At 48.3% G+C, this 27,014-nt stretch overlaps 2 protein-coding genes across 2 annotated transcripts in view; both read left to right on the top strand.

Moving 5' to 3' along the window:
* Nucleotides 1–8,992, top strand: part of ssh1a (slingshot protein phosphatase 1a) — a 46,267-nt gene extending 37,275 nt beyond the window's left edge. The window contains exons 15-16 of the mRNA XM_061259483.1: nt 19–165; nt 1,738–8,992. Coding sequence (XP_061115467.1) covers nt 19–165; nt 1,738–2,781 — 1,191 coding nt within the window. The 3' untranslated portion in view covers nt 2,782–8,992. The remainder of the gene's footprint in view (nt 1–18; nt 166–1,737) is intronic.
* A 17,083-nt stretch (nt 8,993–26,075) lies between these two features.
* coro1ca (coronin, actin binding protein, 1Ca) overlaps nt 26,076–27,014 on the top strand; it is a 56,288-nt gene continuing 55,349 nt past the window's right edge. Inside the window, exon 1 of the mRNA XM_061260453.1 lies at nt 26,076–26,234. The gene's annotated coding sequence lies outside the window, so the exon portion shown is untranslated. The remainder of the gene's footprint in view (nt 26,235–27,014) is intronic.

Below are 27,014 nucleotides of genomic sequence, written 5' to 3' on the forward strand. Positions count from 1 at the left end.
GAGGAGGAGGAGGAGGAGGTGGAGGAGGTGGAGGAGGAGAGGGAGGAGGAGAGCGGGCAGGACCCCTCTTGCTCTCCCGAAATGGCTGCCCTCAATCGCCTGGGCAACGAGAACTCCAACAACAACAACAGCCTGGGCAGGAAGCATAGCTTGGAGGTGTTGCATGTGAGTGTATTTATGGATACTGGCTTGATTTTTCCCTTGTTGAGGAAATGATGCACTTGTACGTCGCCTTGGATTAAAAGCGTCTGCTGAGTGACTGAAGTGTAAAATGTGAATGTGAGCGGAGGACAGTCCTTCTCCACAAACAGGGTTCCACACCCCTGCTGTCAGGGGCTCGACACCAGCACTACTGAACTCCAGGTCCTGTGGGCCGCAGTGTCTGCAGGAATTTGCACCAGCCGTGCGCTCCACCACCAGATTTCACTCTTTATTTGACCTGCGTGGTTCAGGAAGTAAGGTCATTAGTGAAGTCAGGCTGTGTCGCGCACGGTTGGAGCGAATACCTGCAGACACTGCGGCACCGCAGGACGTGGAGTTCAGTATCCCTGGCAGGGGGATAACCCTGTTCATGGAGGGCCGTGTCTGTGTCTGCTTCGTGTTTTCACCGATCATCCTGGCTTAGTCAGCGCTGTACCCCAGCTCTGGCTCAGACTTGGATTTCACCACAGAGAAATATTTAGTGTAGATCAGCTGTCATTCATGAGCTTATGGTTACATGTTGCTGAAATGTAAGATCGCATAAAGTTGGGTTTAATAAATAATTGAGAACAGGCTGGCAGGAAATCCACACCCGGTCTGCTGGAGCTGCATTAGCGTAGTGGTGTTATTAAGCTCGCATTAGGACAGCCTATTGATGTTATTGCTGCAATCACTGGCCACAAATTATTCATAAAGTAAACTTTAGACGCACGGTACCACTCCCTTTCATTTGCAGATGCAATATATTTTGACATTTTTAGTACCGTGTGCAGTTGGCAGATTATCACTGCTATAAACACTGGCACGACAGTTTATTCTGTCAGCGCACGAGGCTCCAGTTTTAAAACATGCATTTGTGTAGAATACAGTGTTGTGTTAGATATTAGCTGTTTAATACATGGTATGGGTTTGAAGTGCATTTATGTGCTTTTGCATTTTCAGCATTGGTGGAAGTGTTCAGAGAAATTGCTACATGCAAGGGCAGTCTTCGACAATCTATAATTAGTATTTACATTATAAGCATTTAGCAGACACTTTTAGCTAAGTCAACCTCCAGAAGGTGTGTTTTAACATGGCTCGAAAACCACCACCAGATCTAGAGATTGCCCAATTGAGATATTGGGTTGTAGGAATAAGCTTCACAGGTTCTTAAAGGTACAATTGGTCATTTCAGACTCCTAACTGTCGAGAGGAATTACAGTAACAAACACCCTCAAACCACAACCACTGTTTATCCTTCCCCCTTATCTGTGAACGCGCTGATGTTGAAATGCCATTGGCTGTGGCAATAAGAAACAATTTTCAACCAATGAGCTTGAATTATTTTACAGCTGTACAATGTGTCGGTCCGTCAACTGTATATTTTGAAACCTGAATTTAAGGACTATAAACACAGTGCGAGGGTCAGTCAAAATGTCAGTGAGCCTTTTTTCAGTGATAGGAAGGGATTTACAATGATCTTGCAACAATGTTTTAACACAGAAATCTTACCTATTGTCCCTTCACATGTCCTGTCCTCTCTTTGTTTCTGTTCAGGACAGCGCTGGCATCAAAAGCGCTCACAAACTCAAGCCTTCGTACCAGCCCTGCGCGGACTGCATGCGGTCTCCGGGCGGCCTTCAGCGCTGTGAGCCAATGGCTGTGGACCGCGCCCAGCATCATCGCCTTAACCCCGCCCACCCCGGTGTCTCCGTGGAAGTCCCCGCCCCCAGCCCTAGCCCCGCCCCCAGCCCTGGGCCCCTCCCCCGGCCCTGTGGGGCCCCGCCTCTCACCGCCAACGCCCACACGGAGGCGTGCCGCCAACGCCTGACCTCGCCCATGAGCTGCGAGGGCCCGCCCCGGCCCCAGGACCCGCCCTGCGGCCCGGAGGCTGACGGCATGAGCGAGGAAGAGCAGGAGGAGGAGGAGGAGGAGGGAGGGGAGGGGAAGGCCCTGCAGAAGCCGGGCTCCCCCCAGGGCTTCCTCACCCCGCAGCAGGAGTCCCTCATGCAGCTGCAGCGGGCGGGGCTCGTCCGCAAGCGCACCGAGACGCTGGAGAAGCTCTCCGGCCTCTCCCCGGCCGGGGGCCCCGAGCAGATGGACACGGGCCCCGAGGCGGCGGAGGACGGGCCGGGGGGCCCGGTGGAGGACATGGAGGTGGACTGCGGCGGGCCCCTGGCCCCGCCCGCCCTCCCGGCCGCCCGGCCCCCGCTCACCCACGAGCTCCTGAAGAGCGTGGCCCTGACGCCGGCCTCCTCGCCGCCCGGCCCCGCCCTGACGCGCAGCTCCAGCAGCGACAGTCTGCGCAGCGTGCGCGGGAAGCCCGGCCTGGTGCGCCAGCGCGCGCAGGAGATCGAGGCCCGCATGCGGCTGGCCGGCCTCACCGTGCCCTCCCGCCTCAAGCGCTCCAACTCGCTGGCCAAGCTGGGCTGCCTCACCTTCTCCTCCGAGGACCTGAGCTCCTGCTGCTCCGCCCCGCCCGCGCGCCTCCTGCTCGCCTCCCCGGAGCCCGACGGGGCCCGCGAGTGGCAGCTCCCCGGGGCCCCGGCCCTCAGGGGCCACCCCGCCGCCAGCCCCCTGTTCCAGGGCCCCCGGAGCTGACCCGCCGGGGCCTAGAGTGGCGGAGAGGCAGGGGACAATCCCGTCAGCACGAAAAAAAAGAAAAGAAAAAAAATGTAATAAACGTGTATATAAATATATATACATTTAAATATTATAAATATATATTAATATACTTCCACATCATATTTAAGAAGAAGAAAAAGAAGAAGAAGAAGAAAAAAAAAAAATCCAAATCTTATTGATAGGTGGTTTCTGGTCCCAGGCTTTTCTTGCATGAAGCTCAATGAATGTGTGTGCAGGTGAGTCTCTCGTGAAAGGCGCGCTCGTAGCCGATGAAAGGGTGTTCGCTCCCCCCCTCCCTCCTTCCTTCATCTCGCTGCCCCGTCAGCGAAGAATCCACACGTTTCTAACCATAAACCTGCTTCCTGCAGAACTTAGAGAAAAAGAACAGTATTTCCCTGAGATCACCCCCCCCCCCCCCCCCCCCCATCCTGTCAAGACCAGACATTTTTATTGACGCTTAATCCGGATTATTTATTTCCCTCCCCTGATTTTCAGGTACGACATTTTTTTGTTTTCTGACTTGGGAAATGTAGTCCATTCATGAGCAGTATTGCGTAATCCTGTAGTCCTCTGGCAGTTTGGATGTCCTCGGCAGTGGACGGGTTGCCACGGGAGACGTGCTCAAAACCCTCAGACTGTGGTCTTCGTCCGTCACCTCTGTCTCGCTGGCCTCCTCCTCCTCCTCCTCCTCCTCCTCCTCCTCGCAGGGGGCCCGGAAACCGCGCCCCCCCACCGTCATGGGGGTCTTCAGAGAGGACTGGGAGCGCTGGGGCGTTTTTCGGTTCAGGGTGCGGAACTGCTCAGAGCCGCTCGGCCGTGCCAGGGTTCCGGAATCCTGCCGGGTTCGGAGGCCAACACTACTGACTGGAACGGTCTCCGGTGCATCGATTCCTGAGGAGCGACATCTCAGCGACAGCTCTTGGAAATAACGCTCGAATAAGGTCAGCAGGTCCCTGAAGGCTTAGAAAGAAGTCCCTCCAGGGAAGCTCGAGAAAGAGTCGATATCGTTCTCGAAGTACCGACGGAGGTCGTTTGATTTAGTCAATTTTGATCGGCGTAAAGATTTTCTTCTTCATTTTGAAGGTCGATGTTTCAGATTCGGGGAGGAGAAAAAAAAAAAAAAAACGTTTCCTTTTCTGGAAATATGGGAAACGATGACCAACGGCACACGAAATGTCTGTCACTGTATCGTCTATAGTCTGGGCATGAAAGCGCGGGACTTTCTGGTCCTGAATTAGTTGTTGGTGTAACTCGTGTGAAATCATGCAATGTGTTTATCCTGAGTTGTTTTTCAGATACATTTCAATCAAGTTTCAAACTTTCGAATATATCCTTATATTTGGAAACAATAAACGGGGGGGGGGAAAAAAAGATCTTTACCGGGACAAAATTGACTAAATTAAATGATAACAGAGGGACTAGATGGGTGTCTTCAAGGAAGCCGTACAATCCCCGGCGGCCTTTCAGTTGATGAACCATGACATTTAGGGACATTCTCGATACACTGTCAAAGCCATTTAGCGCAGGAGGGATATGAAGTTGCCTCACATTTTGAGTATTTATTTATTTTCCTTAAAACAAAGTGGCCAACGCCTTCCTCTTCCTAGAGTATCTAGGTAGCCTGACTTCCAACCTCTTCCATGTCTGAGGGGTTAGGGTGGCAGTTATTGTTTTCCCCCACACACCGCCCTTTCTCCGTTCACGCAGTGGGCGAGGGCGAACGGTAGTATTCAATGGTAGTCTTGTGTTGTGCCGTCGCCATGCCGACACATCCTCAAAGCTCCCAGGCTGCTTCTCCTCTGCTCCCATGATCCCCTGCTCCATCTCTGCAGAAACTCCAGGACCATTCTACCTCGTGAGATTTCACTGCAACGTTTGGCACGGGTGCCATTTTTGGACTTTTTTTTTTTTTTTCCTGCTGTTGGCAGAAAGAAGTAGTTGGCCTGAATAGGTAGTGAGTGGTGTGCAGACCGGTCCAGTGTCACTTTAATCAACCGTGTGTGACTCCTGGACTCCGGTACGAGGGCGTGCAGCAGAGACTCCAGACTGTAAATCAGCTACACTGGATCATTTGGCCCAGTGGCCAAAGTGACACAGAAAGCAACAGAGGTGGAAAGTCCAGGTTCAGAAAGTAAAAGTCCCAATTCTTCCGCCGGGGAGCAGAACTAATTACTGAAATAAGCTGGCTCGTGGGTGGAAGAGACACATGGGCAGGACTTTTACTTTCCGAGTCCCGGCCTTTCTGCCTGTGGAATGCAGACGGATGTATTATTAGTACTACCTGCTTTCATTCTCCTCCTCTTCATCACCTCAGTACAATCTGTATTTCTTTGTTGGTGTTGGATCGACAAACCGTAACCCTCCCCCGAGTTCTCCTGACCTGGCTTCTCTCAATTCAGTGAATGTGCTGCCCGGGGGTGATCACACCACCCGTATCGTCTTCTAGACGAAAGGGTGATGAGGTTTGGCACCGTGTCACGTTTGTATTGCTCATCTTAACGTTCGTATTCAGTGACTTTCAGGAGTACAGGCATTGAGATCTCCCTGTTCCCTTCAGCGCAGCGACCACAGCTTATTGGTTATCATAGTTGTCATAGAAACGTGGCGCGCCCACTGAGTTAGGTGACCGGCCATTTTCACGCGTGGTCAAATGAAATGATGCTTCTGGAAAAGACTTAGGACCCTCTTTCTAACCGTTCCTGTACAAAAACCACGTAGGTAACACAAAACATTTGACATTGACCAGAGGGTGTATTACCTTTGATATTAGCTGTATTATAAAAGTCAATTTCAGTCTATTCTGACACTCCTAATCTGTAGTACAATTGATGACTGTAAGGCATTGGAAGGTTCTCCAGTTCTACATCCGGTCACTCTGCTGTGTTCTGACGGTCTGACTGGGGGGTCCGATTCAGTCCTGAAGAGCTCTTTTGAAAAGCTTTTCCTGTCATCGCTGGTGAGGACCAGGCAGTGGTGCAGTGAAGACCTTGTTTGGCACCTCGGTTGTGTAGAGAAACCAGGGGGCTCACGTGTCAGCCCGTATTCGGGTCTTTACAACATCGCAGCTATTTGGTAGGATTGGACGCATTCGAACCACAGTGTTGTAGTTCAAAGCTTGTGGGGTTTTTTTTGGTATTGGGACAAAGTCTTATCTCTGTTTGTCTTCTCGCCAATGTTTACACGGGATCTTAAAATGTCCGACTGCTGACATTTCGGAAAAAGACGCGCGCTTTCTCCCATCTATGATGTCATAAGTGCCGCCAAATGCCTACAGCGCCCCCCCCCACCCCATCGCTTCCTCAAACCTCACTCCACGTCTCCTTGTTCTTTCATGTCATTCCAACTGTATTCAACCAAATTTATTTATATAGTTTTTTTTTATTTATTTGAATGAATTAGTACATAATATGCAAGTCTGTTTTGTATACAGCCTAATGCTATTCTGCCATTGATTTTATTTTTTACCATACTCTATGCAGTCAAATTGGTGTATCAGAGGCGTGTAAGTTCAAAGTGTGCGCGTGCATGTGCGTGTGTGTGTGCGCGCGCATGTGTGTGTAACAAGAGTATTTACATGATTACTGTGAATTATTTATGGAAAACAAATATTTGTGTACGTAAACAATCAGTTTGAACGGGTGTACGCTGTACACACTGATACGGTATGTAAGTATGCTAGTACACACTTGTGTACTGCATGTATACTGTATGCATGCACACACAGTATGTACTATAGGGCAGTATGTATGTGTGTACGTTTACTTGTAAGCTGTATGCATGTACTGTGCATACATATGTCCTGTATCTAATTATGTATGTACAATATACAGCAGGAAAGGATAGGGGTGGAGACTGTGTCTGTTTACCTGCTGATTTGTAGAGAAGTCATCCATTTTGAGTGCACACACGCTGGTGTTTCAAGCAGTCGTTTCCTAAATGGAACTGTAAATCTTCTGTGTGTGTGTGAGTGAGTGAGTGAGTGAGTGAGTGAGTGAGTGAGTGAGTGAGTGAGTGAGTGAGTGAGTGAGTGAGTGAGTGAGTGAGTGAGTGAGTGAGTGAGTGAGTGAGTGAGTGAGTGAGTGAGTGAGTGAGTGAGTGAGTGAGTGAGTGAGTGAGTGAGTGAGTGAGTGTGTAAATACACGCACAAACGCACACACACAAATCAAACTCGTGCACAAAATAATGTATTTGTGCATACGCACGTGTCATTGACCTGCGTGTACAGTTTGCACGTGTGTGTGTTTGTTTGTGTGTGTGTGTGTACGTGTGCCCGGGGGGGTTTACTGTCGAACTGAGACTTCAGTGAAACCAGGCTTTGAATTTTGATCAGATCTTAGCAAGTCTCATTTTGTATCATTTTGTTCGGCGTGTTTGTGAGAACCCCATGGTTTCACAGAGCTGGGAGCCCCACTGGGAGTGCTGACTGACTCACCGCGCTCTAACTCACTCACATTTCTCTGGCTTCTCTGGCTTCTAATCAGATTTTTGCAAAAAAGGCGTATTAGCTCAAGCTGCATCCATTAACAAAATCTGACTCATATTTAAAAGGTGGATACGCTGAAGGCTCCAGTCACAGGCGAAGGCATCTCCCCTGAATATATCCTGTGTGTTTGTGTGTATATATCTGCGCAGCGTCACACATGTATATACTGTATAGTGTACGGCGGTTAGAGAGGTGACGCTTCTCTCATTTTCATCTTCTGTTTACAACTCGTCGTCGGGTGTAGGGATTGACAGGATGAGTGGGAGCCATTTTACGTAACTGACGTAGTGTTTAGAGAGGTCACCGTGAGGCTAAGGCCTCGTCCTCCTATCAGAAGAGTCTGCTTAAACACTCTAAACGTGTATTCTGTGCCCCGCCCGTCTAGTGTGATTTCCCAACAACGTGGTGAAGTACGCCAGGTGAATGTTTGGGAGAGGGGTGCGGGTTGTTCCCGTCTCCTAAACACCCTGTGGTGTGCAGTGAGTGTTTCCCCCACACTGCGAACACTCTGTTTAGCTCTGTCTGCTGCATGTCTCAAGCTGTTCATGACCGTTTGATTTTGTATTATCTTTATACATAAGTGCCTTAACCCATGTGACCCTAGGCATTGTGCTCTGTGCGAGTGTGTGTGTGCGTGTGTGTCTGTCTGTGCGTGTCTGTGCTCTGTGTGTGTGTGTGTGTGTGTGTGTGTGTGTGTGTGTCTGTCTGTGCGTGTCTGTGCTCTGTGTGTGTGTGTGTGTGTGTGTGTGTGTGTCTGTGCATGTCTGTGCGTGTCTGTGCTCTGTGTGAGTGTGTGTGTGTTTGTGGTCATGTTTCGTTGCTGGCATTAGCGGGCTTGCCACTTCCTCTCCATAACAAGGCGGCCACAGCGCACACGGTTGGGTAGGTGTTCAGGAGCAGGGCAGGGCAGGGCTAGTGCAGGGCAGGGCAGGGCAGGGCAGGGGCTCGGGCAGGAGGGTTTGTTGGGGGTTTAGGGTCCTGGCCTTCCCTTGCGTCCTCCGGTTGGGAAAATAACGTCCTCCATCTCGAAACCCTTTATTACGTGTATACATCTACCAAGGTTGCCAGATTGTGTTTTTCAATTCCAAGCTCTTTCGTGCTGTCTAAAATATCAGAAAAGACCAAAGTTGTGTTTTTTTTTTTCATTTCTTTTTTTTTTTCATTTGTATTCTTTCCTTAAGCCATGGGGGTTGTAGTTCATTGAAAAATGCACACCACACATAACTGCAATAGACGGTTTGGGAGCAAGCGTTTCTCAAACTGCTTGGATATCCACTCACTGGGTCCTCCGGTTGTAGACTTGGATATCTCATCTTTTGGGAAAGAAAAGAGACAGAGGAGGAGAGAGAGAGAGAGAGAGGAAGGGAGAGATGAGTTCTTCCTGAACTCATCAGCATACGTACACACCTGACCAGTCTCTGAGTGTATAATTGACGGACTGCTTCAGCGACACATCTGTTGGTCCTCACAGGAATAGAGAACAGAGTTAACTCAAAGGATCACACTGATAGTGACTTTCTTCCCTTTTTGTCAGGATGTTTCACTGTTTTTGTTACCATTTTCTTTTTATATTTAAGTATGCAGTAACTTGTTTTTTTGTACTGTATATTTGCTGTAGTTTGAATGCATATTGCACTTTTTTTTACATTTGTTAAAACAATGTACTGTATGTGTTTATTATGAAAATAAAACTTTTTCATTCTATCGCCGACATAACTCAATTTCTTTGAACGGAATGTGTATAATTTAAAACCTTATATAAACATTATCGATACCCATATTGTGTGGCTTACCATAAATCTGTATTTGCAATAAAAAGTGGAGATTACTTTGTTCACAAATGAACTACATTTTATACTCTAAACTCATTTGGAGTCATCTTGTGCCCTGCTGGACCTGTTTTTACATTCATCGGTCACAGTTGAATAGATGCGTCTTCAGTGTCTGTGAGTTGCGTGTTGTGATTGTTCTCCTCCCGGGCAGACATTTTGTAAGCGTCTGCGACCGTGCCCGACGTGACGGACGCTGAGATTCGTGAACAGCGTGTGTGTCGTGCTGTCACACAGACCTCTGTTCGCTGGCCATAACGCGGGCTCAGCTTCCTGCCGTTACGTCAGCACACGCGAGCCGCCCTGGCAAGCCGCACACCGCTCTGGCTGCTGGAGCCCGGTTATGTAACGTCTGGCCACGGGGCCACGGGGCCACGGGGCCCGTCGCATGACATCAGCCGAGAGGTCCCGCTGAAGGGCGTCGGGTCCTACGAGTGTCGACAAACACACACGCACGGCGACGGAGGGAACACTTTACCCTTCACAACACAACACACCCCTGCAACACAACACACCCCTGCAACACAACATACCCCTGCAACACAACACAACCCTGCAACGCAACACACCCCTGCAACACAACATACCCCTGCAACACACACCCCTGCAACACAACACAACCCTGCAACACAACACACCCCTGCAACACAACCCTGCAACACAACACAACCCTGCAACACAACACACCCCTGCAACACAACCCTGCAACACAACACAACCCTGCAACACAACACAACCCTGCAACACAACACACCCCAGCAACACACCCCTGCAACACAACACAACCCTGCAACACAACACAACCCTGCAACACAACACACCCCTGCAACACAACCCTGCAACACAACACAACCCTGCAACACAACACAACCCTGCAACACAACCCTGCAACACAACACAACCCTGCAACACAACACACCCCTGCAACACACCCCTGCAACACAACACAACCCTGCAACACAACACACCCCTGCAACACAACACAACATACCCCTGCAACACAACCCTGCAACACAACACAACCCTGCAACACAACAGACCCCTGCAACACAACACAACCCTGCAACACAACACAACATACCCCTGCAACACAACCCTGCAACACAACACAACCCTGCAACACAACACACCCCTGCAACACAACACAACATACCCCTGCAACACAACCCTGCAACACAACACAACCCTGCAACACAACAGACCCCTGCAACACAACACAACCCTGCAACACAACACAACATACCCCTGCAACACAACCCTGCAACACAACAGACCCCTGCAACACAACACAACACAACCCTGCAACACAACACACCCCTGCAACACAACACAACATACCCCTGCAACACAACCCTGCAACACAACACAACCCTGCAACACAACAGACCCCTGCAACACAACACAACCCTGCAACACAACACAACCCTGCAACACAACACAACATACCCCTGCAACACAACCCTGCAACACAACAGACCCCTGCAACACAACACAACCCTGCAACACAACCCTGCAACACAACATACCCCTACAACACAACCCTGCAACACAACATACCCCTACAACACAACCCTGCAACACAACATACCCCTACAACACAACCCTGCAACACAACACACCCCTACAACACAACCCTGCAACACAACACAACCCTGCAACACAACACAACCCTGCAACACAACATACCCCTACAACACAACCCTGCAACACAACATACCCGTACAACACAACCCTGCAACACAACACACCCCTACAACACAACCCTGCAACACAACACAACCCTGCAACACAACACACCCCTGCAACACAACACAACCCTGTCTCCCCCCCAGGCAGACTACAGTACATTATGACCTGCCCATGCAGAGTGGGCGATGTTTTATTGGGAAACATTTTCGACATTCAGAACATTCTGACCCGTCAGGACCACGGTGATGTTTGTGCCAAGTCGAGGAGTCGAGGAGCGGTCCAGGGCGTGAGGCACGGGGGAGGGGAGGGGAGGGGAGGGGCGGGGGTGACGTCCTGTTTTTCGGTTGATGACGGTTATTGGGGGCGTAAGTATGAAAGAGGAAAAACAGGAAAGATTGATTATAATGTAAACTCTCATCATTGGCAAACAGAGAAGATGGCAAATCCTTTTTTTCCTCTTTTGAAATTTTAGTTTTAAAGTCTCTTAAAGTCCAGATGGGTTGTGGATTTTGCTGGGCCGTTTGCCATGAAGAGCTTTGGCCCAGGGGGAGGGGTACGGCGTGGGTTTGGCCTCCCTGAGGTGTCAGACCCCTCTCACCGGGAGACGGGTGCAGGTGACCTTTGACCTTTCCATGACTTCCTGTCCCTGACTCTCCCTTCTGTTTCCTTAACCCTTCGAGGTGCAAAATATGGTTAGGTATGTCTGTAACTGAACATTTCAGTGCTGATGTCACAACAACTACTGGCAATTGGAAAAGCAATGGGACACTGACTTAAAAAAAAAAAAAAAAAAAAAATTTAAAAACCTTCACAAAGGGTTAAGTATCCTGTTTGGAGCGTTGTCATGGAGCCCAGGAGGAAAACATCCAGTGTCTCTGCTGGGATGTGTGTGTTCGGGCCCTCCTGGTTCCTGGTTTTGGCAGGGCCTGCATTTACCATTATCGGGGCCTTGCGCCACACACACGGGACGAACTGACCCTACCCACCCCTGACACCCCCCCCCCCCCCACCTTCTCTTAAATACTTCACCTCAAGTACTTGGCCAGGCCTAACTGCAGCTGTGCAGAAGCAGCGTTGGCTGGAAGAAGACATTCCACCGATACGCTCTCGCCAGCCGGCTGGCGTCTCTGACCTGCCGGTGTCAGGCGCTGGGTGTCTTATCGAGAATTTGCCGAGCAAACCCCCCCCCCCCCCCCGGCCCCCTGTCTCTGCCACCCGTCTCTCTCTCTCCTCAGACTGCCGGGAGTCACTCGCCTTATTCACAACGCCCGAAACAAAAGCTGCCATTCAGAGCGTGTCCTGTGTGTCTGCGCGTCCTCTGACCAAGCATCTGCTGAGCCTGAGACATGTCAAATGTGATTATGGACGTCCTTCGCTACGTGGAACGCGCACAAGGCCGACTTCGGGGTCTGCTGTTTGCTGCTGTTGTCCGTAAACCAGCCCAACCTCTCTCTAACAGGGTGCACCTCTCCCGCCGAGAGGTGTCTGCACTGACATCACACAGGCACAGTCGGCAGGGTTTGAGTTTAGGGTGATATGCTACAGTACAAACTGATGCACAGCACCAGCCTGAGTACTTCAGCAAGTCCTGAACATTTTCTAATAGTATAATTAATTTTCTAAGTATAATTAATCTCCCTCTGGTATTAATGTGTCTGAATATAACATAAAGAAATCGTGATCTGTCTCTCTCTCCATAGTCCAAGCCTCGACTCTATACAACTAGCAAGAATAATACTGAATTCATAAATAATGCATTTTATTAATTAGATTTTATTATACAAGATGTACTTGGCCTTTGTTCAGTCATTATTCTCTGGTTAAAATAATATTAGTCTGTCTGCTGTTTGTTCAGTCGCATTGCCACCAGGCCACCATTTTCCTTGTATGGAGAATAAAGTGCATCAGCGTTTCTAATCTTAGCTGGAAGCCGGTTCCAAGACCAGGGAGCGTAGCAACTAAAATATCTTAGAGCAGCCGACTTCAGACAATTCCTGGGTACCAGCAGAGGGGAATTGGCTTCTGAGGAGCTGAGATTTAGATTGAACAGTGGTTTTGAGCTGTTCTGAAGCCTTAAATCAGGCTTTAATATTGAGAGACTTTAAAAGCCTCACAACGCTATGATGCTTAAAATATAGGCAGGGATGAGCAGTATTTTAAGTAGCCGATATGTATTTTAAACGCATATTTTCTTGTATTGTTGTCTTGCGCAATATGCTGTTTTTATATGGTTTATTCTGTGATAGATGTAAAGCTGATATTTTGTAAAGAAATTAGTGTATTTTTGCCCATCCCTGGTTGTGTCATCATTCTATTTAGGTAGTATTTCTGGCACTAACTTCTGTCATCTTGGACCACTGCCCCAGACTGGCGAAAATCACGCACGTCTGTTCTTAAAATGGTGACTTTGGATGAGTAAAAAAAACAAACAAATTCTACTCATATAATATTTATTTCACAGGAATGACTGATGATGTGCTAAGGTGGGGTGAGTGCTTTAACTGGACCACCATGGTTGACAGTTGGCCTTCAAGAGAAGACGAAGCATGTTTGGGGCGACATTAGCTCAGGCGGTAAGAGCAGTCATCTGGCAGTCGGAGGGTTGCTGGTTCGATTCCACCCTGGGTGTGTCGAAGTGTCCCTGAGCAAGACACCTAACCCCCAAATGCTCCCAACGAGCTGGTCTCGGTGCCTTGCATGACAGCCAATCGCCATTGGTGTGTGAGTGTGTGTATGAATGGGGGAATGAGAAGCATCAATTGTACAGCACTTTGGTTAAAGGCGCTATATAAATTCCAACCATTCACTATCTCTCAACTCTGGTTAAGGATGGAGCCTCCTGTGTTTGGGGGGGGGGGAGAGAGTGAGTAGCTTGGCTCTAATTGTAAAACTCAGGCTCAGAGACACTTATTATATTAAGCAAATGACGTGTGACATCACAGGACAGGGATGAGAGCGGAGGCATATAAGCCTTGCATCGCCGGGTCAGAGGAGGGAGGACAGTCTCACCGACACAAGGGCTCTACAGTCCTGGGATCAGCAGACTTCAGGATCGACACTAACTGGTAAGTGCCCGCTTCTGCAAAGCAGACAGGAGAAAACCGCGGCGTCCGTCCATCGCGATGGATTCATCGCAGGGATGAATTGGGCTTCCGGGTCTGCTCGGCGTTCAGTTGCGTTTTGCGGGAATCTTTGGAGGGGGGGTGGTGGTGGTGGTGGGGAGATTTCCAGGAGAGGACGGTGTCAGCATCCCGGTACCGTACAAGAGCTCTCGCTGGCAGATTTCTCTCTGTGGATGTCTCTCAGCCTCGCTGGATGTCTCTCAGCCTCTCTGGATGTTTTTGCGTGCGGGGCACTGAGGCACAAGGCGATCAAGTGATTTGCCTTAAGCGAGGTCCGCGCGGAGGACAATGGGCCGGTTGTGAGCGAGGTGGAAACGCTCCGGCCTGCAAAACGGCTGCAGGCTCCTCTGAACCTGGGAACGAGCGCAAAAGTTTATCGAGAGTTTGGTTACGGAGGGACTCGCACAGGGGGGAAGCCCACCCCCCGTGTCGTACGTGAGAATCGTTCGCGGAATCGGGTCGTACAAACTTGTAGGCTTGTAGGTGGACAAGTGCTGACTCTATTAATGAAAATTACTACTGCAAATTAAACCCAGGAAGTGTTTTTTGGTTGGATGTGAGCGTGTCATAACATCTAAACATTTTACGGCCATGTATGACCCTTCCCATTAAAACCCAAGGTTTAAATTGACCCTGGAAACTACAGCCTACACATAACTATGGGCCACTGTAGATAGTATAAATGTTAAAATGTCGATTGCAGCGTGAGCTAGAAGCAAATGTAATTTTCAGGGCAGCATTAATGGAGGTTTAATAACCTTTTCCTCTCACCTGATCAGGGCAGGGAGACGAGAAACTCGTATTGACACTGATGCTGGCCTACATGGATTTTAACCGATTTTATGATTCTTTCCCGTCTATTACTGAAAGTGAGGGGGCTACAGCCTGACGACACCACTGTCTGTTACAATGCTTCCTCAGGTCGGGAGGAGTTAGCAGACAGCTGGTCTGCTTTCCCATTCCGTCTGGCTGCTCCAGCGATCGTGTGTGAAATGAACTCTCGGGTCTTCTGCAGTCGTCCATCCAGAGGCAGGACTTTTTACCTCCGCAAACTGCCTGTTTATGTGTGTACATATGCGTACTGCTGTCACTGTGAACTGAACATCACATTTTGTCCAAGCAGCAGTGAAGAGATCTGAATATTGCGCTATTATTATTCTCAGCTCGTGTGTGCAAAAATGGGCAGGCCAGGGATCAGAAAGTAAAGGTCCTGCTGTGTGTTTCTTCCACCGACGAACCCAGCTGATTTCACTCATTAGTTCTACCTCCGAAGAGTTGTGCCAATTAGCAACTCCATTGATCGAGACCAAAATCCTGGGAATGACTTTTGCTTTCTGAACCTCTATTCCTCCCCATCCGTGTGTATGTGTGTATGTGTTTAATTTTAACTTGGCCTGGCTCCAGGACGTGGCTAACTTCTCTCCGGGAAACGTACGTCACTGGCGAACGCTTCGCGCCATCACATGATAAGGAAGCACCCGGGAGGATGACACATTGAGGGCCTTTAACAGGAAACACGCTGTTGTTCAATTGACTGTTCTTATTGTGCTGGTTCCCTCGCATCGCTGGGAACTGCAGAGGAATCTGCAGAGTTTAGATTAGGGGTGCACAACACCGGTCCTCGAGGGCCAGTATTTGTACTGCTTTCTGTTCCAACCAATTGCTGGCAGCTCTATGAATTACCCTGGCTCAAGGCACAGTAAAGTCATTAGGATACACTTGCAGTCTGCAGCTGTAGCCGATACTCATACAAATATCAGATATGATTGAGTATGACCGGAAGTTTCCATAAAATCGTGAAACGGATCGACCCTTGTTGTGCACCCCTGGTTCAGATACACAGGAGACAGATGCGGTGATACCTTAACCTAAATGATGGAAATCCCACCACATTCTGCATGAACCAACGTGTCAGTAGGTGTATGATTTATGAGAAGAAATGTTATTTCTGGATAGATACACACCGACAGCACTGTTAGAAACATCTACAGTAACCCGGCACAGCTGTCCAGACACGGACAGTCAGAAAAGGGAGAGATGATGTCATCGTGCTCCGGGCTTGTTCAGTGACAAGATGGTTCGGGGTTCGAGCCAAGAAGAGACATGAGAATAACACTGGACAAAATCACAATGTTTGTGTAAAAGCTGGATTAAATTAGACATGATGTAATTTATGGAGACATGCAGTTAGAGATAATATTTCATAAGCGCATGATGTAGTGGAGTTTCAGCAGTTATTCATTCAAGACTTTCCTGACCTTTTTAAACCTATAAGATTACTTTAGAGCAGTATCACATATATGTTTAATATTAAATCATTCTTCTCATTTTATTTGCAGACGCCATTTCAAAGTGTGAATTACATGGTTGCTGGGACTTTTTATTGTTCTGTAAATCAGCCCTGACTTGGCAAGATTCTTACCTGAGCATAAAATCCAATCCATCCATTTTTTCCATTTCTGTCCAAATTGTGTAAATGTAACTTGGAATCCCATTTAAAGTGTGAAATGTGTTGTCGAGTACCTTTCTCCTTTCTAGGCACAAGCGTGGAAATTCTACTGAATTGGATGAAGCAGAATGTCAATATAATATCATTTATAAGGCCATTCATAGTACAGTAGTGATAGAAAATGCAGAACGTGGCACGTGAGACATGATGTGAATTAAGATAAGTAATCAAAGAGCCAAAGGTTTGTCCTCCATTAAATGTAATAAATAAATAAACCCACCTTGCACAGTGATATATCATCCTTTGTGGGAAATAATTGTAAATGTCACTGTAGCTCATATCTAACTTCATGGGGCTTCCCCATGACCCTCACATTAGCACTTAAAGCCAGTAATAAATCTCCAAATCAGTTCAGCTCCAAAAGGGAAACTCAAGCAAAACTGCTCTGAGCAAAACCTTGTGATTCCAATTAAGGCCCGATTCCGTGGTGGTCTTTAGCAGGCAAATACAACAGCTTTTTGGTTTGAGACATGGTCACAGGAGGGCTATCTGAAAGACCAACTAGACGTTTGGGAGGTTTTCTGTGCTTCCACGTTCACAGGGACAAAATAGAAAACAATATAAACAGCCAAGACGGTGCCAATTCTCAATCCCAACGAGTTCCAAATCTTGATAAGCTACCGCTGAAGAACAATCGGTAGGTGTTATTCACCAGAAGCCCCCGGGTTCTCTCTTTGTACCTGATGATTAACCTGTTGCTCACTCGCCACTTCCTGACTGAGTTTAGCCACATACTGTGACAGCTTTGAATTACAAACAAAAAGTGTGGGGGGAGGGAGGGAAAAAGAGAGAGAAGAGACAAGGAGAGAGAAAGAGAGAGAGTGAAAGAGAGAGAGACAAGAGAGACAGAGAAAGAGAAGGAGTCGTGGGAGAACAGGGTGCAGGGTTCTGTGTCAGATAAACACCGCCGGCCTGGCATGCCAGACTCATAGCATCATGAGGAGCCTGCGGCTTCACTGTCAAGGGTAACGCAATCCCCCCGATCTCTGTTTCCACAGGCTACAATGGGGCAAAAGCAAGACAAGGACCTGGGAGAGGGGACTCCGGGGGCGGCCGGCGGTGCGGCGGGACAGGGTCTCGGCTCGGTCGGTACCGGGGAAGCCGCGGCGGGCGGGGGCCGGGGTGAAGAGGCCGGCAGGGCCGGGGGGGGGGATCCGGAGGAAACAGGCGCCGCAGACTTGGAGGCCGGCCCAGAAGGGCAGCCGGCGGCACCTGCACCGGAGAGGGACGGGAACGATGGCGGAGGAGGAGACGGCCCCCCCGCCGCCCGGGGGGCGAGCGAGGGAGGAGACGGAGGAGGAGGAGGAGGCGGGGCGGGTGCTCTGACTCAACGGCAGCCGGGGGTGAGGCGGTGTCTCTCACGGAGCGGGGAGTTCAGCCGGCACCCGCACTCAGCACACACCGCGAACAAAGAAGGGACTGCTACAGCAGACTTCAGGGAGAAGGCCCGGAGCAAGATGGAAGGACTATTCAGGAGTGCAGCTTCTTACCAGCAGGAGAACCCAGGCGCTGACCCAAGGTCTGACACAGGGGGGGTTGCGGACACGACTTCTCACCCGGTCACGGAAGGAGTCGGCACTTTATACTGTGCAGGGGAGCACTCTGTGGAGCTGGGCCAGGAGGGGTTTGAGCTGCCTGAGGAAGAGGAGGAGGCTCGGGAAGGAACCGGTCCTCAGCGTGCGATCCACGTGGACGACGAAGATGAAGTGTCCTGGATGAACCCGTCGCCGGAAACCGTCACCTTTGAAGATGGAAGCGCTAAGGTACCGACAGGAGGAGGACACCTCGGTGAGTCACCCTGTGCGATATCAGAGTCCGCCGGAGGGGAGAGCTGCACTTCTCCCGATGAGATGCAGGAAGCTACTGGATTTACCGTCAAACACCTGAAAGAGAAGGATGAGGCCTGGCCCTGCTACTCCTCACAGGAAAAGACCCGGGATGTCAACACTCCAGGAGCACGTGGGGCCCCTGTGCCCCACGATTCCCAAACATTAAAACAGTTGCACAATTCTCTTGAAGCTGAAGTTGAGGCTTGGAATCTGCAGCAGGATATATTAGCCATGGAGTTTGCTCTGAGGGAACACTCCTGTGATGTAGACGTCCACCATCTTTCTGTTGAAGAAGGCGAGGGCACCCAGAAAATATCACAAATGCACTCTTCGGTGGAAGGTCGTGTTTTGGATGGAGCTACTTCCTCCGAACACCAGCAGAGAGTTGTTGTGGAGTCTCAGCTGCAGGGAACGGCAACAGGGCAAGGCGGGGGGAAGACGAGCAGGAACACTACATCTAAACATGGCACAGGAAATATAACCATGAACCCATCTGAGTTGGACTGTCTGAGCTCAGGGGAAAGCGCTGATGATGCGATTTCGTTTACACATGCCTCACTGAGAGAAACCAGCTCTAATAGGATGTTTCCATTGTGCCTCGAAGATAACGAGCTAGCAGAGGCGCGGGCAGGTGTTCAGCATGGAGAACTAACTCCTGTCACGTTCTTATCTGACCCCAGGGAAGCAAAGGAGATGCTGGATACAGAGAAACCTGAGCTCAGACCGGTTGTATGTTCATCAGCAAACATCCAAAAGAAAAAACCAGAGGAGACTGACACAACGGTGGAAGAAAATGATAGAACCACTGAGACTATAACTGCTACGGAGGAGCTCAGTTCTCACGTTGAGGACGCACAGGGCACACGCAAAGGCCCCGAATCAAAGGTGACGAGGCCAAGGAGCTGCGATCGAGGTGACTCTTTGTGGAACGCTGCTGATGCCCCTTCGACGGCCCCTCCCTCCGTAAACGCGTCAGCAGAACTCCAGCCGAGACAAGCGGCCATGTTAACGCCCACAGACCACGAAGGCCGTGAGCTATCAAGCTGGAATTCCACATCGCACGCCGATGAAAAGCAGAGGGGCGCAACTGGGGGTGTCACCAAACGCATGACTGACGGCAGCCCCGAGAAAAAGATCGAAGCATCCGATTCTCCCAGGTCAGAAGCCCCGCACACGGAAAATCCGTTCAAGGAAGCCTTCGATTTGAGAATGCAGAAAATGAGAACAGAGACCAACCCGGCTCCTTCAAAAATAGCGCAGTATGCGCTGGCAGCCATTTCACAAGGCCATTCGCATGTCGCTGGCAAGCACAGACAAGGGGCGGATCCCCTTCTACATGGGCCAATGGCAGGACAGGTGTCACCATCTCATCCTATTAATGAGACGACAAAGTCGAGTCTATCTGATTTGAATAAAGATGGCTTAGGAAGCAGTGACACTGGTGGAAAGGGGCTGCCTGCCTCTTTATGTACACACGGCCCAGTCGACCCTTTGCTCAGCAATAATGATGACCATCAAGAAAAACAGACTGTAGAGAGGCAGACAGAAAAAATGAGCAAAGTCTTCCAAGAGCATCAAACTGAACCGCTTGACATCTCAAACACAGAAATTCCTCATTCTCAGAACTCAAAAGTTTATGCTGCATCCACGCACAAAATGGGAGAGATAGAGAGTGGATCGTCAGCATTAACAGAGGCCTTCCCCAGGGAGACCCAGGCAGGTCCGTCTGGTCCAGACAGTCCTGCCCTTGGGAGTAATTATCAAGGAGGTGCAGCTGCGTCTTCCTCCATTTCCACAGCGGAAGGTGTTTCTTCAAACCCCTCGAACCCCAAAGAAAACAAGCGAGCACAGAGACCCTCAGAATTGCTTTTGGATATAAAACACAGTCACACCACTGCTGATGCTTCTCTCCCAGTGAAGGCTATGGATCATCCTCAAAAAGACACAACAAGTCCCCTGGGCACCTTGCCTTCAGTATCCTCAACAGAGAAGAGTGATAAAGTAGAAAATCCTCCATCAGCTGTGAGTCCACACGCTGGCAGAAAGGCCACCCAAGTCCCGCCTGGAACTGGAGGGAATGTGTTAGAACGTAACCCACGGGCCGAAGACGGACAGAATAAAAAAGTAAGACTCCGTAAACGAGACTCGGACCCTTTGTCGCCGAGCGTCAGCGAAAAGAAAATGGCGATCGAGCCTGGCCAGAACTCCGCTTCGGGGAAGGAAAAGGGCCAGGATGTTATCAAAAGCAGGCCCCTCTCCGATCTCATAAAGGAGACCATTCAGCTGCACGAGAAGATCCAGCACCAGGACCGGGCGAAGCGGACCGAGGCAAAGCCCGATGGAGTGTTCGAGCAGGGGCCGTCGGTGAAAGTGGCACAAATGAAGAAAGCCTTTGACGTTCCCAAGAAGGAAAAGGCACCCGAGAGGAAGCCATCGATGAAAAAAGGTAAGGCACACCTTGCGCTTGAGGCATTGCATTCCATGACCAATGAATAAAGACATCTTCAAGTTTTTACTTTAGAGTAGAACCAATTAAAATAATCTAATGTGCGGCCTGTAGCGTAGTGATTAAGGTACGTGACTGGGACCTGCAAGGTCGGTGGTTCGATCCCCGGTGTAGCCACAATAAGATCCGCACAGCCGTTGGGCCCCTAACCCTGCATTGCTCTAGGGGAGGATTGTCTCCTGCTTAGTCTAATCAATTGTACGTCGCTCGGGATAAGAGCGTCTGCTAAATGCCATTAATGTAATGTAATGAGCCTGAAACAACAGAAATGGTTAACAATCATAACTTGCCACTTTAACTTGGCACACTGATTCCTGACCTCTTCCTGACCAAACTGTATTTGTGAAGAAAACAGCCATTCTTTCTTTTTTCAGTCAAATTAAGGAGTAAAGTTGGCAAGTTGTCAGCCAGTGTTTATTTTTCTGTCCGCTGGCACATTTTTGCCATCTCATTGGCTGACACAAGATAAGCATGGATCATCAGAACAGAGGCCTGTTATTCAGTCAGAAACAGAGATTTTCAGGGAATTTAGTTGGCAAAAACCAACTCTAGGATGCTGCAAGCAGCTGGGAAACAGTCATCTTCTCACCAATGGTCACATTCCCTTACAAATACAACAAACAAAAGTGATCAACTGATCCTTTATCTTATTGACACATAACATAGATTTACCTACGCCTAATTTGGTTCACTGTTGTATTTTTTCTTTTCTTTCAGAAATAGATATTACTTCATGCGTACGATGACTCCTTGTAAATGAGTCTTCTATTCTAAATTCTTGGGTAATTTGATATAGCTAGGTGGATCTGTATTTAGACGTAAACAACATAGTTGTGCAGGGTCATCAAAACTCAAATGAACAATCAGATAAACAAGTCAAAACATTGGCTGAGTTATCATTTTTTAGTCGATACACTCACCAAGCACTTTATTAGGAACATTATTACTTTATTACGCCTAATTATTCATGCGATTATCTAATCAGTCAATTTGTGGCAGCAGTGCAATGCATACAGTCATGTAGATACGGGTCAGGAGCTTCAGTTAATGTTCACATCAACCATCAGAATGGGGAAAAAATGACCGTGGAAGGATTGTTGGTGGCAAACAGGATGGTTTCAGTATCTCACATACTACTGATCTCCTTGGATTGTCATGTACACTAGTCTCTAGAGATTGCAAAGAATGGTGTAAAAAACAAAAATAAAATCCAGTGAGCAGCAGTTCTGCAGACAGAAAGGCATTGTTAATGAGAGACGTCAGAGGAGAATGGCCAGAGGAGAATGGTCCATCTTTGATTCCTCTGGTTTTTTCTTTTGGATGTCTGCTGCTGAGCTCAGGTTTCTCTGTATCCAGCATCTCCTTTGCTTCCCTGGGGTCAGATAAGAACGTGACAGGAGTTAGTTCTCCATGCTGAACACCTGCCCACGCCTCTGCTAGCTCGTTATCTTTGAGGCACAATGCAAACATCCTATTAGAGCTGGTTTCTCTCAGTGAGGCATGTGTAAACGTGAGACAGTGACAGTAATGCAAATAACCACAACAGACCACTGACTGTATGCAGAAGAGCATCTCTGAACACACAACACATCATAACTCTTAGTGGATAGGCTACAGCAGCAGAAGCCTACAAAATAAGTCTAATAAATACCTAATAAAGTGCTCACTGAGTGTATACAAGAATAATACTGATGAATCACAAGAAATGTACAGTATATGGGTCCTGTGAACTATCAATGGAAGCATTTCTATTTCTCTCTCACACTTGCACAAACACAGACAGACGCACACACACGCACATGCACACAGACACACACGCACGCATGCACGCACATGCACACAGACACATACACACGCACGTGCACACACACACACACGCACACACGCGCACATGCACACACACACACATACACACGCACGTGCACACACACACACGCACACACACACACACGCACACACATAACAGAAATGAAGAATGGGTAGCTCCTGGCTGTGTGAATGAGCTTGGCCAGCCCATGTGATCGAGCACATTCTCCTTGGCTGTGAGGCAAAGGAGTGAAACATGTGTGCATGTACTGGCCTGTCTCTGCTCTCACTGGCCTGTCTCTGCTCTCACTGGCCTCTGCTCTCACTGGTCTGTCTCTGCTCTCACTGGTCTCTGCTCACACTGACCTGTCTCTGCTCACACTGACCTGTCTCTGCTCTCACTGGCCTGTCTCTGCTCTCACTGGCCTGTCTCTGCTCTCACTGGTCTCTGCTCACACTGACCTGTCTCTGCTCTCACTGACCTGTCTCTGCTCTCACTGGCCTGTCTCTGCTCTCACTGGTCTCTGCTCTCACTGGCCTGTCTCTGCTCTCACTGGTCTCTGCTCACACTGACCTGTCTCTGCTCACACTGACCTGTCTCTGCTCTCACTGGCCTGTCTCTGCTCTCACTGGCCTGTCTCTGCTCTCACTGGTCTCTGCTCTCACTGGTCTCTGCTCTCACTGGTCTCTGCTCTCACTGGTCTCTGCTCTCACTGGCCTGTCTCTGCTCTCACTGGTCTCTGCTCTCACTGGTCTCTGCTCACACTGACCTGTCTCTGCTCTCTCAGGCTACAGTGTCATTACTTACTGGCCTGTGAGGGTTATGATATTGAAACGGTCACGCTTTACAATAAGTTTCATGAATTGGCATAAACTAATGGATTTGTTAACATGAATTAATAATGGACAAAAACATGAATTAAGCATGACATTTACTTTTCCCAAGGGTCTGTATTAACCAACAGTTTTCAGTATTGATTGAAAATGCTGTTCTCGTTCAGTTTCAGGGGCACTAAAGCTGCACTACCAAGCAGCAAATTGTGTCAGCAACGTACTGACTTACACAAGACATGTTTACAAGCAGAAGAAACATTGATAGTGCGCGGAAAATTACTGGACCCTTCTGAGATGGGGCTTCCCAAAGTGCTACTGAATCAGTTTCAGCCCCACTGGAGGAGTAACTCAAATCCTTTTACAATACATTTCATTATTGGCATTTGGCAATATTTGGCAGAGTGACGTACAATTGATTAGACTAAGCAGGAGGCAATCCTCCCCTGGAGCGAAGCAGGGTTAAGGGCCTTGCTCAAGGGCCCAATGGCTGTGTGGATCTTATTGTGGCTACACTGGGACTAGAACCAGTCATTTACCTTAACCACTACGCTACAGGCCGCCACATTTCTCCCCATTACACCATCACATCATTGTTTGGTCTTATTTCTGAATGACTGGTTGAAAATTAATGGTGACATGAGGATGCTTGCAGCGGTTTCTGCCAGTTATTTTCCTTGTGCTCCCTGAGGTCTGGACGAGGACACCCAACTGACAGATTCTACTAGTTTGGCAATAAACTAAGTTTCCATACGCTCATTTCTATTTAGGCTTGCCGTTTAATGCACATGGGCTAGGCTTGGATAGCAATTCAGATATGTCGGCACACAAACTCATGCGTAACTGCCTCATATATTCATTGTAATCGCATTCTGAACTAATAAGACATTTAAAAAAATGTGTCAATAACAATAAAAATAGCCCCACCTCGTGGCAAACATGGAATACGGCATGGAAACGGGTCACAGCAAGTTTCTGCGCAAACATGAATAATCATCTCAGCGCATGAATAACCCGTGAGCGGCAAAAAGCAACGTGTCACGTGCAGTGATGAATCATTTTCAAATGCAGAACATTGCGAAATAATTACAGATATATAATCACAGTATGAACAAATTGCTGAAACTGTTGTTTTGCAACCACAACTGACACAATCAACGAACTGAACTGCCAATCAATTTCATTTCATACATATAATTACGCAAACTACATGTATATATGTATTTTCATACGGGACATTTTTCATGGCTGCTTGCTTCTAAACACTGGAAGGGCCTGGGGCACAGATTATATTTAAAACAAATATATATTATTCATTTTTGTACTAAATACGTTCACAAACATACAGTCAGGTCCATAGATATTCACAAAGTCAAAACATTGTGTCAAATATTTACGGGCCTGACTGTATAATCTATGTTTGGAATTGTATTACTTTGAAGGATATAAGCACATGGCTGATGGCTACTTATCAATGGAAATCTTAAATCTAATAGATGGAGTGGGGGTAGAGTCCAGAACAAACAATTGAAAGACATATGCTAGAAAAACCAACCATTTCAGGGCATTTGTGCACATATGACACAGCCGTGTTTTCTCAAGTGAAACCATTTTATGGCTTTATTCATTGGCTTAAAGAATATCAAATGTAGAAACAAATGCATGGATTCACCTATTTTTCTTCGCCTCAACTGAGTAAGTACAGTCTGTTTGGCTGGCTTGCATGCATGCAACGTTACTTTATTTTTTGTCTGGAATTCCAAGTTGAAAAATGTAAAGGCAGTTTACTCTTTCCCACGATTTCCTAATTTGGGTAAAAATCTGTCAGGCTACGAGAGCGCAATACTTTCAGTGAGTCACTTTTCTAAATTGGTTTACACACGTTTTATACACCTGCCAGAGTTATACAGCAATGCGTCACTACCTGTCTGGTTTTTTTTGCACACGTGACTTTCCACAGAAACAAATAATTTAGTTTTTTTTGTATGGAGCCTTTATATGTTTCGCTTTGTGTTTTTAGAAGGCAAAGGCGCTGCATTTTGAAGCGAAGTTTCACCAGTAAAAATGCAGCAGCGTGCATGCTTCAACTAGTGTTGGTCAAATATGCAAGACGAGTTGAAACATGCATCGAAAGTAGGGGTCAGAAGGCTCACACGTTTGCTTGGGGACAGAGTATGGACAAAAACGGCTAATTACAGGCAACGGACAGGTCAATGGTTGTTTACGACGTGGCTTAAACATCACTACCTTGACATGTGTGTACAACACATTTACTCCACCGCTCATGCGATGATTACATGGCACGCATGCGTTGTAGTCAGTCCATGAGCAAGTAAACTCATTAATGCTATTTACAAAGTACACAAAATGAGCCTAATAATATAAATCCCTGTCGTGCCGATCCAACAGCCCTAAGAGCCAGCTTGACACGGCTCCTGATCGAGTGGAAGAGAGGACATCATCCGCTCATTAGCGTTTCACACGGACGCTGACTCCACTATGGTCGCTCTCCCGATATTTCCACACCCGCCTTTCGTTTTCAAGGGTTGGATGTGCTGCGTCGTACAGCTGCGTGATTGGCCCTGCTAGCTGCCGCTCGCTACAATTCCAAACGTGTTTCGTGCAGGCACTTGGAGGCGGGGAAGAGCTAGGGCGTAGCTTCCGGTGCGTTCGTGCCAGGGATCTGGAAAAAAAAGAATAGGCGAATTAGCTAGCTACCAGCGGCTGCGGCAGGGAGGAAGCGAGCGGATAAATCATCAGCAGGAGAAATACTGTTTTAAATTATTTACATTGTTCACCTGGGATATTTTATATTGACTTTGGAGGTAAGGATTGATGTCTGATTTTACTGCTGAATTTCAACTATATCTGGGGTCGATCTGGACGCATGTGGTATGCTCAGTGATTTTTTTTCCCCTCTTGGTTTCACAGAAGGTGAGCTAGCATGCTAGCTAGTGAACCAGCAGCTCAGTTCTGAGCATCGAAGCTGTTGCAGCTGGCTGGCTAAATGAGAACAATTTTGAGGTTTATAATGGCTGCAGTACATAGCATGTAAAACCAAAGTGGCGTGTAACGTTAGTTTTCCGTTTGGTTTGCTGGAGATTCAACGAGTTCGCGATGCCCATCTCGGAAAGGCTGACCGTATTGCCAGGAATTCGATCAACACTCGGGAGTTCGGATTTGCAGTGAAAATGAGTTAGGGCTTGCCCAATTGAATACCGGCTGAAGGTGTCGCCTCGGCTCTCACACAGACGCCAGTGAATGTTCCTTTCTTTTCCGTTTTGTGCTGCTGCTTAGCCAGTTTTCTACGTAGCTGACTAGATACTTTTGGAAACCTGTCCAGGTTCAGCTCGGTCGAGAAACGAGGTATTGCAACACTCCCACTTAACTATTTTGGACTGCAAAGCTGGTTAGCAAATGCTCGCTTGCAAGTACTACATTGTCTTTCTGTCCCCTATCCTGTGTGGACTAGCCCGTCATCGAGCCCGCAACTACCAAGACCGACAACTCGTTGCGATTGTGCTGTAAATACCCGCTATTCCATAAATTCCAATTCAGAGCGAAAGTTATAACAAATGTTTCTACGCTTTGAGACGCCGACGTTG

This window comes from Conger conger, chromosome 11 (assembly GCF_963514075.1).
Source record: "Conger conger chromosome 11, fConCon1.1, whole genome shotgun sequence".
Classification (NCBI taxonomy): Eukaryota; Metazoa; Chordata; class Actinopteri; order Anguilliformes; family Congridae; genus Conger; species Conger conger.